General features: G+C 44.2%; 1 protein-coding gene across 1 annotated transcript in view; it reads left to right on the forward strand.

Moving 5' to 3' along the window:
• Positions 1–8,544: 8,544 nt before the first annotated feature.
• The window catches only part of FBN1 (fibrillin 1), a 147,033-nt gene continuing 140,138 nt past the window's right edge, over positions 8,545–15,439 (forward strand). Inside the window, exon 1 of the mRNA XM_042824402.1 lies at positions 8,545–8,717. Within this exon, the coding sequence (XP_042680336.1) occupies positions 8,545–8,717 (173 nt within the window). The remainder of the gene's footprint in view (positions 8,718–15,439) is intronic.

Raw genomic sequence — 15,439 nt, forward strand, 5'->3', positions numbered from 1 at the left:
GACTTCCTTCCTTTTAGTGACAAACTGGAATGGGAAAAGTCAGCCTTACCATGTATCCATGTATCTATAGATGGATAGATATAGGCCCCCATTTTCCCAAGCACCTCCCACCCATAAGTACTTTTCCTTGGCTCTCCCTTATGGGTGTCAGATGACATTTCCTCTACTTGACCGTGTGCCTGTGTGACTTCTGTTCTTGTTTTTCTGAAGTTATGTGGTGTTTTTGTTGGTGTGGGAAGGATTTCACATCGCTAGAAATGATTTTCAGCATTTATATTTAAAACTTCCAATGTCAGAAACCTGTCCCTCTAAAAAAAAATAAAAATAAAAAAGCAGTAGTGCAGTCTCTTCTGAACTCCTCTCTGTCCTCCTCAGTAATACTGATTTTCAGAGGACAAACAAAATAAGGTTTAAATGTATTTGTTGTTAGAAGCTCTTCTTCTACTTATGTCTGAGTAATTTATACTAGAAACACAAGTACAATTTATTCACAATTTCAGGAGTTCTAAAAAATGAATTTTAAATTATCCATATATTTTAATCCTATGGGTTTTTGAAACCCTAAAAGAGGTTTCAAAAGCATGCAAAGGTTTCCTCCTGTGTCCCATCTTGTTCCCAATTAGAGCTGCAGTATTTGGAATCTATTGCAACTACCTACTCAAATGGTTTCCTTAACTTTATTTGGTTCATTGTAAAAATTATACGGTTTTGACTTAACTGCAATGACTGTTTCCTATGTTTCCTTAAAATGAAATGCAACCTGATTTATTTGCTTTATATGCTTTGTAGCTACTTGTTTTAGAACACAATCAGCTTGTTGCAGCTGAGCCAGTACATAAATGGGAATGGACTAGTAGCAAGATGAAATAGTTTTAAAGGTAATAGGAAGTTTCATATTGACTTCTGTGGGATGAATGTAGCCGTGTAACAGTACTGCAGCTTGATACGCAGTACATTCAGGAAGTATGTGCTAATAATTGGATTATGTTCTATCCAGTGTGGTGTATAAAGAACCTTGCAGCTGACAGGCATTTTGAGACAATGAGGGCCGCCTGCTGATGCTTTATGAGCCTGGTAAAACAGCCCCCGCGCTGAGTCTCGGTAAGTAAGTTTTAGCACTGTAGACAGACAGGATGGAGGAAAAAATGTCCCAGAATAATTTTATGTCCAGTAAGAAGTCCCAGACTCCAGATGAGGTTGTCTCACTGAGTTGACTGGTATCTAGAAAAGCTGAGGAAATGAAGTCAGCCTTTGGAAAGTTACTGAACAAAGGAAAGAGCAGAGCAGAGCTGTACTGAACTTTTCACTGGCTGGAGACTAATCACTATCATACGTGAGTCAGCAGTGTGCCCTTGCAGTGAAGACCAACTGCAGACAGGAGTGTTAGCAGGAACCAGGCAGTGGAGAGAAGTGATTTTTTCCCCTCTTGGCATTTGGGAGACGGATGGTTAGGAGCTAAAGAAGTGACCTCTGGGGGCAGGTTAAGGAGGATGTCAGTGCAGTTTTCAGAGGAGAAAGAGCTCGACTCTTGTGAGTGGTGAGCAGTGAGAAGATAAGAAACAACAGGCAGAAGTTTTAACAATAGAAACTCCTATTGAGCACTGGGAAAAATTCACAACAATGAGAGTCCTCAAACACTGCAATACGTTGTCCCAGAGAGACTGAGGAATTGCCTGAGGAATCTGCTGGGTTAGGCCTGAACACACTGCTCATACGTTGGTACCAGATGAGCTCCACAACATAAATTTGTGTTTGATTCTGCACAGAGTCCATATGCAATGCTATCATAGCGTTATTTCTCAAATATGACATGTGGTGGGTTCAGACTCTAATCCCTGGTCTCCTATTACCTATTTTATTATTTCAACTGCATCATGGGGAAACTCCCTATCAACTGAGACATCTCATAGCTAGAGGAACACTGGGATGGAAAACAGAGGCAGAGACACCCAATCCCTTGCTGACACAATGTCTGAAGGAATGTAGGGCCTGATTCAGCTGTCTTTGTTTGAGTCAGTAGGGAGTTCTGAATAAATGAGATCTACAAGAAGAGGCTAGTTACTGATTTCCACCCACTTGGAATGAACTAATTCTCATAAAAAGTTGTATCCGTTTTCTCAATGCCTTAGCCTGGAAAATCACCCAGCAGTTGACATTTCATGCTAAGCCATGAAATTTCTTTCACTTTACTTCTGTGCTTACAGGTGGGATTTAAAAGGTCACCGGGGACAAATGTAAGATTGAGGGAAGCAGTCTTGCAACTGTTACTCTGGCAAAATTCCCATTAAATTTGACAGAGTTATAGCTGACAGAACAAGAATGTATATTTCCTCTGCTTGCACTAAGGCTGTTACATATTTAAATCAAAGAAACAATTGCTATTTAAAATTTCTATGTGTAGAATTGAATGTATGTCAGTGTGTGCTGTATTGAGCCAAGATTTTTTTTTAATTATATTTTTTCCTCTGTATTTCAGTTGTATTCCTATTCAGCACTAGTCTTACAAAACCAGATTGTGCTTCCCCTTCCTGGAAAACAGAATAGGAATTGTAGGTTTTCTTCCAGTTCACTTAGCTTTTTTTCAGGGCACGTGAATAGCTGTTAATGTGATCTCGTATGTCTTCAGTATAAGGACTCGTAGTATAACAGGGTCACTCTTATTAGGTGAAGGTTGATTTAAAATGCGGTTTTAGAAAGAAAATATCTATGAATGTGTACCGAAAATTCCTTAAAGCAGTACTGAGAAAAAAGTGTGTGTGCATTAGGGCATTTCTGGTCTCCCTGTGATTTCTTTGTCACTGATGCTTAAAAATCCTGGTGTTTTAGCAGAGTAAGGTCATCCATTTCCTTCAGAGCTTTGTGGGGGCAAGTCCACTCATTCTTTGAATTCTCCAGATTTTGGTGGGGTTATACCAAGTGTGCCTTGCTCTTGTAAATCAAATGCATTTTTTTCTTTAAGATGATGATTTCTGTACTAAAACTGTTCCACACACATAAATAGGAGAGAGATGTACCAAACCTGCATGAAATTAGTAGCTTTACGCTTACCTGAGATACAGCTGAGGTAAAAAGCCAGAATTTCTCCAGTGGTACACAGACCCCCAGTGTCTGCACTAAAAGTGCCTTTCCTTCAGTTCTCATAGTACTGCTGAGATGTTATCCCAGCACCTCACACAGTCTATCAAATTATGAGTTTACATTCTGACATGGGATTGGATTTACTCCTCCATTATGAGCTAAGTTAACAGAGTAAACCTCTCACTTATTTATTTTGTAAAAATAGAAGTCTTGAGTGAAATTTCCCCTCCCTCCCCCCGAGCTACCATTAATGGATTTCACAGCTAATTAGCACAGCTAATCGAACCAAGAAGCATTAAGAAAAATGGCCGATAATTTATTTTGTCACTTTTTTTTATAATTTAGATTTAAACCAGTTAATTGGTCTCAACTTTTGTCTGGATGTAATCACTCATTGTGCTTGTAATGTATCTTAAAAAAAAAAAAAATGCACACCACAATTTTCCCACAGTATTTGTTTGCATTGGCTTAATCAAGGCTTTCTTTATTAAGAAATATGTACAATGGACATTACTTACTTTTCCTCGTGTGGGTAAGTTTACAGATCTAAAAAATACTACAAGAATTCATAGAATTGAAATAAATTCCCAACCCTACCATAGTACTTCCATGCAGTAAGATATATACATATATGTATACATGTATTTTGCAAATGTTCAAACCAATATAAATGTCTAATGAATATGTAAATTCTTATAAGCATCCTATAGAAGGAGAGGGAGGAATGTTTGCCTGACATGAAAAGGGCCAGCTCACTGAAGGGCAGGAAGGGGGAAGGATGGTGTTTCACAGCACTGCTGCTGGACACAGAAAACTGGCACCAAAAACTTCAATTCTCTGGTTTTATGAAGATAGAATAGCAGGATGAACAGGTACATCTGTGAATAATTCAGTCACTGTATGGAATGAAGTATTTCTGTCTGTGATGCTGATAAGCATGAGGCAGTGCCCTGTGGCATGGCTTGCTATGTATCTTTTATTAGAGGCATGCACCTGATTTGTTTTAAAGGGCGTGTGTGTTCAGGGGGGTGGAGGGAGTTGCTATGTAAATATTTTGGATCACTGCAGTTGGGTATCAGCTGGGATGCAAAGATGGTCTGTCTTCATTCCCTGATATAATTCATATAACTATGATTATTCTCCCCTGCTTCTGGGCTCTGGTCATAATCCATACCACCCTCAACCTCCAAGAAATGCTATCAGATCCTCTGGGACTGTAACTGACAATCAGCTGGAAGAATCGGCGTTTCGAATAAGCTGTTGATTATGTGTGATGTCAAATCCCTCTAGGCACGTAACCATCATGCTGTATGCTTTGTTCTCAGCATCTCTCAGTTCTGGATTCGATCCCAGTTAATCTAAGCGTTCAGCTTTTTGCCATTAGGGCCAGTGATCAACTGGATCATCAGAATGACTGCTTTGTTTTCCTGAATGAAACTTGTGAGTGTACAAGTACTTTGGAGGCTGAATAGAAATCCATTTGTGTGGATGTTCTTCAAAGTCCAAAATGTTTGAAAATACTCAAGTGCTTGTAGGAAAGTGTGTGGATAACCCTTATTCATAACTCTGCTTAGCAGCAAAGGGCAGAAGCTGCTGTAAATCTTTTGCCTGTGACAGTGTATTTTTCTAGTGGTTGAAGAACCCAGGTTGGCACTATTTTAAAGCTGTGAATAATTTAAATACTTCTAGTATATAAACATATTATTTAAAATGACACATCACAAGTTGATGATGTGCTGCATATTTCACTAGATTAATTAACGGACAGCCCGCATATCATGTAACATTACTTCATATAGTGTAATCCATATTTCTGCAGCCATGCAAGATACCAAATAATACATCATTAACTGTCCTCGAAGATATGAGATAATCATCCCCTTAGCCTGGTGTATAGGGTAGACATTTTTGCTTTCTTCATCTAGAAAATTGAAGTTGTTGTAACTGAGCATGCTGCAAACAAAAGAACGTTAGAATAGATAATAAACCAACATTCCTGTTATAACTTACACTTGCTTGCAGGTACATTCTATAAACATAACTGGTAAATATCTAACAGCATTTTATTTTTTGCAATGGTGCGGTTTGAAGATATTGACCTTCTATCTTCATGAAGTAGATGGTCAGATTTCACTGTACATGTAGGTAGGTGAAGGAAGAGAACTGCATGTCAATGTTCTGCACCTCTGAGATTTCTGAACTGCAACAACAGCTCCTAATGCCTGGTCTCTGCTATTTTAAATGAATTTTACTTTCTACTGCTAAAGAAATGCAAAATCCTTTGCACAGTGTTACGTTGTCACTTTAATAAGGTTGGCTTGAAAATATCTGCTCTATGAAATCCTTTTGTGGTAGGCGGACATGAAAAAAAGCATGAAACGTCAAATTCCTATTTATCCATATTGACTGTAGCAGGAAAATGAACATTTGAGATTTACTGAACTCCCTCACATCTCTGTGATGCAGACTACAAATCAGTAATATTCTGTACAGGCTACAAAACAGTGGTGCAGGGTTTGGGTTGTTCCTGTCTCAGGCCTGTTCAGACACACTGAACAGCTATGCTCTGAGCAGCATTACTTCTTTCTTTTGTCAGTATCTCCCATTATGTCACCGTGTGTCTATACTGTACCTGTGTTTTCCTGTTACCACATTAATCAGTGGTACCAGAATGGCCAAAATCAAATGACTGCCAATGTCCTTTATGATAAAAATCAGCCAGAATGCTTTGAATGTTGTTACAGTGCCAAGCACGTGCAGCTACAGCACTTCCTGTAGTAGCTTATATGCTTCTGTGAATGTTTAGAAGGATATTGCATGTGTGCTATATATATATGTAAAACAAATAATACTATAAAAGGAGATTTAAACATCTTATTTAAAATAGCATCTATCATTTTATTTCCTCGTCATACTTAAGCTGCAAACAGCCTCGTACCAGCGAGTCTGACATGGGCCTTTTTTCCCTAAGACGTTGCACCAGCAGCACACTCAGCATTACCTTTGGCAGTGGCTTGGCAGGTTTGCTGTTGCTGAGCTATATCTGCCGAAATACTAGTTAGTGAAGAGCAGATGAATGCATAAATATCAGTTATTCTCAGTCCACGACGGTTGCTTTTGCTGGTTTTGTCTTTTCTCTATATGTTGGAAGAGCTTAGCTCTGAAATGTATCTACTCACCTGGAGAACTAACCTGGGACTGAGTTCTGACTATTAACCAACACCCCCCGGACGTTTCATTCAGAATTGCAGTTTCTTACATTCTATGGTGGCGGTGGGTTTGTTGAGATTTCTAAGTCAGCCTCAGCAGAGCATGCCAGCGACAAAACAAACAGATCCCAGAAGCACAAACTGCAGGATGTGTTTTCTTTCCTTGATAAGGACGAGGCATGCAGTTGTTCCGGAGCTGTCTGTGCAGAATTAGGAGCAAGTACGATGTGCTCTCTTGCCCTGAGAAAGCTACAGATATGTTAGTGATTAGGGCTGGGTCACGGCTTGAGTTTTTTTGGTTTTGTAAGTACTGAGCTGAAGTCTGCTGATCGAGCTGTGGCTGTCCCTGTTCAGCACAGGGGAGTTGGACTGGAGGGCCTTTAAAAGTCCCTTCCAATTCACAGTTCTGTGAGTTGGAGAAGAGCTTTCATTGACATCAGTAAATTCAGGGCCACAGCATGGTTAGCAACTCCCCATTAGCGTTAGGAGCTGAGTGCAATTTTGAAAGCAGAAAAACATCTCTTGTGGAATTCTGGAAGTTAATTTATGGAGTTTTCTTGTTACCCCTTCCATCCTGTTAGTGTTTTATTTCCAATGGGCATCCCTTGGTGCAGACTCATCATTCCCCTGGCTCTGTGCTAACAGTTCAGATTGTATGGGTTGTGTTGATTCTAGCATGGGCCACGTTGAATGTGTTTGTTTTCCACCACTGACAGTTGATCCATGTCATCCTTGTATGCGAATTGCCCCTGCCGGGGGTAGAGAGTGCAACTTCCACTTTGAGGAGTTCATCTTTCATTTTGCTGAAGAACAACTGCTGGAGACTAAGAATCAAGAAATGCAATGTTGTAAGATGCACTCTTGCCCTTAACTCAGCTTTCCTGTAAAGCAGTGTCAGAATTGCCCTACTGCTCCTGGGCATAGATGATAATGCTAATAAAATCTATCAAAGCCACTGCTTCTACTAGTGGAATAAAGCAACACCAGATCTATAGCATTAAGATTTTCCACTTAGTTTTTGTTTCTGTCATTTAAATGGAGCCACTCTGTTAGTGTACTGGCGCACGAGCGCCAAACTTGGACTCTTGCTCTTTCCCGCTTTTGCCCCAGGGCTTTCAAAGCAGTGGGTCCCTACCCCTGCCATGCTAAATAAAAGACAGTTCATTGTCAGCTACGCAGGATCCTCGAAGGTGAAGCTCCCCTCGCTGCTGTTTTTCCTTATAAGGGAAGTAGATATGCTATGTTTTACTTTTTGAACGCTGCTAACTGGATGCATAACGCTATACCTTTAGGACTTGTTTCTATTTTAGACAGAGCTGCAGCAGTCCCCCCCATCTCTGTAGGCAGATTAACCTGACCGAGCTCCCGCGGCTGCCTCCCCCTCTCGGGACCGGAGGGCTGACGGCAGCGGGCAGCGGCCGAGCCCCGGCTCTGGGCAGCACCGCCTACGGGCTGGGGTCCGTCGGGGCGCAGGTGCCCTCCTGCCCGGGGCCCTCCTGCAGCCGGCGCCCAGCACGGCCGCCTCCCAGCCCCGGAGCCCCTGGGGTGGCGGTTCGGGGGTGGGGGGACATTTTTATTCACCTCTCTCTCGCGAGAAAGCGGTGCGCGGGCGATACTTGAAGAGGAGGGGGGAGAGAGAGGAGGGGAAAAAGGAGGAGGAGGGAGGGAGGGAGGGGGCAGCTGGAGCCGCAGCTGGAGTAGCGGTGGGTGCAGCGGCCGCAGCTGGAACAGCAGCGGGAACGGCAGCCGGCGGCGGCGGCTCGAGCGGGTGCGCGCCCCTCGCAGCGGGCTCTCTCGGGGCGGGCGGGCTGGGCGCGGGGCTCCGTGACCGCGGGGCTCCGTGTCCTAGCCGGGCACCGCGCTCCCGGCTCGCCGCGGTGCCCGGCGGGCGCTTCCACCCCACAGCGGCTTCGAGAGCGACGGCGGCGGCCGCGGGCGGTCCGCGGCGAGTGCGGGAGCCCCGAGACCGCCGTCCGTCGAGGGAGGGCGGAGGGAGCGCAGCCGCGAGCGGCCCCTCGCCATCCCGCGCGTCCGCCGCCTCCCGCGGGCGGGTAGCGCCGGGCTGGCCGGGGGCCGGCGGGGGCGGGGGGCTCGGGGCGGCTGTGCCCGCTCCCCCCCTGACGTCCCTTCGTCCCTTTTCTCCACGCAGTTCACTTCGGGGGAGCTCGGCGGAGGCGGCGCGGCGGGAACCGGCGGACTTCGGCGGCGGAGAGGAGGAGGCGGCGGCCGCTCGGAGCCCGGGGGCTCGGGGGACGCGATGTGGCGGGGGCGGCTGCTGGGGATCGCCCTGGGAGTTGCCGTGCTGTGGGCGTCCCAGGCGGGCGCCGCCGCCGCCGCCGGGCACTCCGAGGGGACGAGCGCCAAGGAGCTGCGGGCCAGCCGGGCCAAGAGGAGAGGGCAGGGCGGCGGCGGGCACGACGCGCTCAAAGGGTAGGTGCGGGGTGTTCCCGTGCGGGGATGGGGCTGCCGGGGGCCCCCGGGCTGCGGGGCGGCTCGGGCGGGGGTCGTCGGGCACCGTCCGCGGCATCCCCGGGGAGCGGAGCCTCTCCGCCTTGCAGGCTGCGCGGCGTCCCGGGCCGGAGAGCCGCCGCGGAGCGGGGCCGCTGAGGCGGCCGCCGGGAGGGGCGCGGGCGGCACGCTGCGGGCTCGCGCATTCCTCCCGCGTCCCCCGTCCCTCTTTGCAAAGGAGCGGAGCCGCGCGGAGGCCCGCGTGCTCGTCCCCTCAGCTGTCGGCCCCCACCGCCGCCTTCAGGCTTCTGCCTGCGCGTCGCCCCGTTGCTCGGCGGGCTCCGCTTATCTACCGCTATTCGTGACCTGAGGAGAGGCGGAGCGGGGACGGCTCGCGGCGGAGCTGTCTGGTGCCTGCTCCGAGGGAGCCTGCGTTCGTTAGAGCCTGGGAGCACCGTGAGGCACTGTGGTGCGCGCCTGGCGCGGCGCTCTCAGGACGAGCAAAGCTGCGTCAGGCAGAATACTTTCTGATTCCTAACGGAGCACCTTTCTGATGCGAAAATAATCGTTCGGTCAGCTGAAAGGTATCGCGTGTGCGTGCAGCTGATAACTGAGTTTGCTGTGAGGTTGAAAGCCTCGCAGCAGTGGAAGGGAAAATAAAAGAGAGGTTTGGTTCCTCGAGTGCTCTGATGGAGCTCCTCAGCCCGCAGCCAGATGGCTCCTGGTCAGGCAGGGGGCAGATGTGACACAGAGGGTACAGAGGTAGCTGTGCCATGGTAAGGATGCAAAGGATTTTCTCAGTTTTCTTGGCTTCCCCAGAAGGAGTTGTTAGAACTTTATTTTTTTAAAGGCCTTGATGAGAATGCCTTAATTTCTTGCTAATCTCCTGATCCTTGTGTTGTAATTTTATTTATATGCAGTTTTGAAATCTTGGCTTTTTTTTTTCCTACCGGGAAGGGGTGATGTTTCGGTGTTTCTTCCACAACAACGTGTGCAAGCTGTAGGCATTGCTTTTCAGGGATCTGTGGTAGGGTCGGGCTCATTTCATTTCCTCATACCTTGTCACCAGAGGAGCAGCTGGACAAAGCAGATCTTCTCTTTGACAAAGGATGTTCTTGAAGTTAAGGGCTATTATAGCAAAGTTTTTCAGGCTAATTGCAAGTAATAAAAATTTGCAAGGAAATACATTTACCAGAAAGAACCTTTTTCCTCCAAGGTGTTTTAGTAAACTTCCTCATTTTAGAACTCTGAGTCAATGTCAGACTGACAAACACCATTTTCTGACCTCTGAGACAAAGTATGCCACGCAACTCATGGGCACTGCCCAGATGGCCTTAGTGGGAGATGGAGGCACATAGCAGAGGATACGTGTCTTTGTTGAATTGCTGTGCTGTTCAGACAGTGATAAAGATATATAATAAAACAGATGGTATTTCACTGTTAATTATTTTGGGAAGCTAAAATGGGTTAGGGTGAGTATTCAGTCTTATGGCTCCTGTGTTTGCTGAAGCCTCCACTTACTGTGTGCTTTGCAACAGTTCTTCGTTTTAATGTGAGTTACACATCAGCTTGGTAATCCACAATGCTGGTGATAACGGTGTATCAAATTCAGGTATTCTGCATCTTGGAATGATACAATTCTGAGCGAGTGCCCTTGGGAGGGCAGATTCTTAGGTAGCGTAATTTTGAGATCTGAGATACAGGAATGACAAAGCAAGCTGTTAGTTTGGTTGATAGGCCTTTTTCATAAGTCTCATTTGAGGCTGAGAGTGCCCAGGCTGCTTGGAGGAGGTGGAAATCCTTTTGTTAACACACAGTCCTCTATCTTTGTGGGGAGAATCCCACATGACATGGCCCATTTGGAAACGGCGAGCATTTCCTTAGGTGTGGTAGCGTGCTGTACAGAATGAATAAAGAGAATTGTCATTTTAACAGACAAGGTTGGAGCTAATTCTTTGGAAATCCAGATGGAAAACATATTTTGAATGGACAGGAACTGCATATACATTAGAGGGGGAGAATTCATTATTGAATGGACTAGAACACTAAAAATACAATTTTGCAAGGAGGTTTTTTAACGTGTTCATCAGCACAAATACATTTGGGAATCTGAGAGTTGTAATACAAATCATAACAGCTGCTGGGAAACTGTATTTGATGTTATTGTAGATGACTAAGACTTTCTTTTCTTGTTTTTTTTTTTTGTTTTTTTTTTCTTGAAGTGAACTCTTGCTCTCATGCTAAGAGCACGAGGATACATTCTTAGATAAATGCTTAAAGTTTAGACATCGTAGGTGTTTGATTATAATGACTACTGAAAGTGTCTTAGCATTAAAAAAACATTAAAAAAAAGTGGGGGAGGTCTCTGTGAATATTGGATCTTTTTTGCAACAGCAAAGAAGCCTGAGGTCTGCTGTTTGTTTCTAGGAATTTATCATCATCTTTTACTGCAGGCTGTTGATTGCAGATGTTTGCTGTCTTTCCTGTGACCTTTGTCTTATGGTTGATGCCAGCGCGTTCTCCAATCACATCCTGCGGTTCTATAAGTATGTTTTAGCTGTAATAATTATAAATGCAGTGGGAAAGCTTGCTGACTTAAAGCTTGCTGCTCATGTAGTTAGAATTGATCTGGCTGTGAGGACATCAGCAAGGAAGTCTTTGTAATGCCGTGTGTTTGCATGTGGTGCCTGTTGCCTCTGAGTGATCGCAGAGCAATCAGAATAAAGATAGTAATTATCTCAGCACATGACGAAATTCATCATCTTCATATTCCCCCTTCACAGAAACGTAGCTGGAATCTGTCGTGGTTCAGCAAGTTAAAATAATAAGCATCTTATCGAGACACTTTCATCTTCAGATTCCTAAGGCTTTAGCACAAAGGCATCGAGCCTTTATCCTTCTACTTATTAAGAATTGAAATGTATAGCACTGATTTTTGAATAAAAACTACAAAACTGGGCCGTGAATGGGGAGGTCTTCCTAAACAGTGTGTACTTGAAAAAAACCATTTATATGACTCAACCATTGGAATAGAAAGTCAAAGATAAATGACAGGCAGTTTGATTGGTACTTGGCAGAATACAGGAAGTACTGTGCTTCAAGATCCGAGCATTAATTAAGATTTCCCATTTGCTGATGATGCCAGACAAGGACCTCAAGTTCAGTGAGGATCAATCAGTTCTTAGTAAGTTTTTAAATAATGTTTTTCAGCTTCTCATCAGTATAATGGCCAAAGAAAGCAATTATTTGCCTAACAAGTAACTCAGCAGAAATTTTGAAAGAACTAAAACTTCTTCAAGATACCTGAATTGTGGCATGCATGTAGTGCAGATGCTCCTTAAATACATTTGTGCAGGAGTGGTTTAATTTCATGGTCATTACTAAGGGGAAATGATAGTGAATATTGCAGAACGTAATAGTTAGCTCCACTGCAATTCATAAACTCACAGATTAAAGCTATTCAACAGGCAGTTGGTCTTCTTGGAGCAATCTCTATTGGTTGTACTCTAACAATGAAATTCACAGGTTTTCTGATAGGCTTCCTTGAGTAAACTCAGTTGGATTTGACCCTTTTTGTGCATCACCACTCAGAAATAAAACAGATCTTATAAACCTATAACATAATTCCAGTATTCAAGTATATAATTAAGGCTTCTGGTTTTCCTTTTAAACCAATATTTACCACTAAAAGCTTGCTGAAGAAAAGCAGACTTTCCGTACCGGTAAATATTGGTTTATACTGAAAAACCTCAAACATTTTTCGTACCACTTTTGGCCTGCACACCTCTGGCTACTGGTGCCGCGCTTTGCCAGCGTCCCTCTGTGAGCAGGAGGGAGGCCGGGATCCTACTTTTGCTATTATTCTTATAGTATTATTCTGCACATAAATGGCAGTCTAATAAGGAGAGAAATGAGTTCGTCGGTGTTGGCATCGCGTCCTGTCTGCCTGGTCGCTTGCTCCCAGGATGTGGTTTGGTGTCTGTGTGACTTTCCCTGGGGAGCAGGATGCAGGGCACTGACTGTTATCAGAACTTGCTGAAGGGCTCATGCTGAAAGGGGTAACATATTATTTTCCATTTTAATCATGATAGATGTCCTCCTCACTGCCACGATGTGGTTTAGTTATGTTTTTGAATATACTAGTTAAGCACTGTATGTAAATTTTAAATGCATTTAATGAGAGCTATCTGGCAGTAGTGTGCCCTGTGTTTCTTTATCCAGAGCTAGGAGCAGTTCAGGAGCTCCCATGATGGCATTCGTCTTGTAGCTCCACGTTGTTCTTGAGCCTGAAGGCAGACATTAAAAAGTAAATAAATCTCCAGGCCTACGTAATCCTAGTGCTCTCCACTGAGATTTCCAAATCCTGTCATTTGGACACCGTCTCTTTAAAATGGCCTTAATCCAGTCTATAATCTATGGTTTATGGGGTTGGACTCCCAGGCCTGTATGGATTGTAGCTCAGAATTAGGACGCAATGCATTTTGGGCATGCCCATGAAAAGCCATCCTATGGTGTAAACTTTTGGTGAGTACTGTCCCAGGTTGCCTTTCACAGGTGACACACATGCATCTGTTACCAGCCTCTCAGCCTGTCTTCCCCCGTGAGCTTTTCTCATATCATACTGCAGCTGGACTGAAGTAGTTTTGATCTGTTCTGCGTCTGTTATTTGAAATCTGAGTCAGATCCCCTCCCTCCCAAATACATCAGAAAAATACTTCTGAATTATTTGGTGTTTATTTTCCATTGACGATAATAAGTCACAACAAGAGCAAACAGAAGAAAAGGGCTACGATAAGCAGTGCAGCAATCTTCTTGACATACTCTGTGAAACGTGGTTGCGTGGGAAATATTGTAGTATTGGCTCAGGGGCCAAGACAACATGTTGATGATCAGGAGTTGGATGTAGTTCCTTTCCTTTTTTCCCTTCTTTCACTTACTTAATTTATGTATTTATTTAGTTACTTTGCCCCAGGTTGCTCTTACTTGTATCAGGTTGGCCTGCTGCCCTCACCCAGGTGCTGCTAAATGGATCTCAGCTGGCCTGCCATCGCTTTGTGCTTAGTCTCCAGGTGGAGAATTTCATTTTGGGTTTGCCACTTTGTGTCCATTGTAGGAAGGAACATTATTGTTCTCCATCCAGGATGTGTCCTTCGAAAGCTGTGGCTATGAATAGCTGGCTGGCAAGTTAGAATGAGAGTTGTGCTACATTTCTTGCTCCAAAAATAAGAGATGTGGATTATGCTGTTTCTTTCCACGTTTTCCAGGTAACCATTTTCTTCCTTGGATACATGATGGGTCTCATCTTGTGTAGGGTTGTCTGCCCAGACCCTTTCTGCTCTCGGTTTGTGGAAGTTTTGTTGAACTTTTCTCAAGCGGCAGATGGTGTTAGCTCTGCAGGATGTGTAAAAGATTGAGGGGAAGAACAGCACCTGTGGAGGGGGCATCTGGAATGTAGAGAATTATCTATGGTTACAGTGCAGGTTTGCAGGGAGAATTGTTTACAGGAGACTGAAGAAACCAAATCATGGTTCTGAAAATATATTCCTCAATAAAGGGCTAGCTTAAGATTTGCAAAAGTAAACTTCTCCTTTGTTGACAGCCAATACAACTTCATTTTGTGTTCAGTGGTCATCCAGTCTGATCTAGATATGCTTGCTGTATTACCTGACTGAGCTGCTCTACGTGACAGCATTTGAGACTGCAGTGGGCTTGAGGCTACTGACTTTGAAGCATGGGGCTGCCCTCAAGTCTTTGGAACTAATGGGAGAATTGCTGGGCCAAGGTTTGGCAGGAATGGGCTGGCTGTCTAATACATTTACAGTGACTATTATTGAATGAAATTGCAGCTTCTGTTTTCCTAATGCCTATTTTCCTTTCCTGCAATGTGTCGTTCAGCTGTGCTGCTCACTTCAAACAGTCTTGTTTGTCATCATTTATCTTCCATCCTGCAAATGTGAATGCTTTCTGTATAAACTTCAGTGCAAGTTCTGACAAGGGCCACTTTAAACACATACATGGGTTTAGCAGCCTGGATATTGGAACAGTAGTATACGAACTATTTAGCTGCAGGGATCACCAGAACTTCCTCTTGATGTAAGCACATTGGCCAGTCAGAAGCCATCTCTCCTTAAACAAGACTTCAGGAGTTAGGGATATTTGAATGTATACATATGGAAGTAGTCAGAAATTAATCATGAGCTTTTTCTCTCGCAGTAGGATCACCTTCCATCTTGTTGGTCTTCATTTCCATCCTGAATCCTAAAGACAAAGAAGACATCGATGCATCTATGTCACTTTGGTCTTACTCCCCAGACTCAGTAAATATTTTTGTAAAATGGAACAATTGTGGCCTGGAGTGTTTCTGATTATCCATTGCACTCCGCTGGAAAATATATTCTAGCTCTTCAATCTTGTATTGTGGATGTCTCTTTTGATTGTTTTCTCCTCAATTCTAATTTTCCCACTTCAGTTTAATTTTTATTTTATTTTATTTTATTTTAGAATTTCAGACCTACAGAAATGCCTCATTTATGCTAAGGTTGATGTGTAGATTGATTCTTCCTGTGTCTGTATTTCTTTTTTTTATCGCAGCTCTTTAAAGTTTGGGCTTTTCTCTGGAAGGTACCCTGGAAGGCAAAATGGAGCTATTAAATTAAAACCTGTGCTTTCTGTGTTTGCATGTCCGTAGTCACTGAAGTATGAAG

This window comes from Centrocercus urophasianus, unplaced genomic scaffold (assembly GCF_019232065.1).
Source record: "Centrocercus urophasianus isolate 14NV4802_14NV808 unplaced genomic scaffold, USGS_Curo_1.0 seq_23, whole genome shotgun sequence".
Classification (NCBI taxonomy): Eukaryota; Metazoa; Chordata; class Aves; order Galliformes; family Phasianidae; genus Centrocercus; species Centrocercus urophasianus.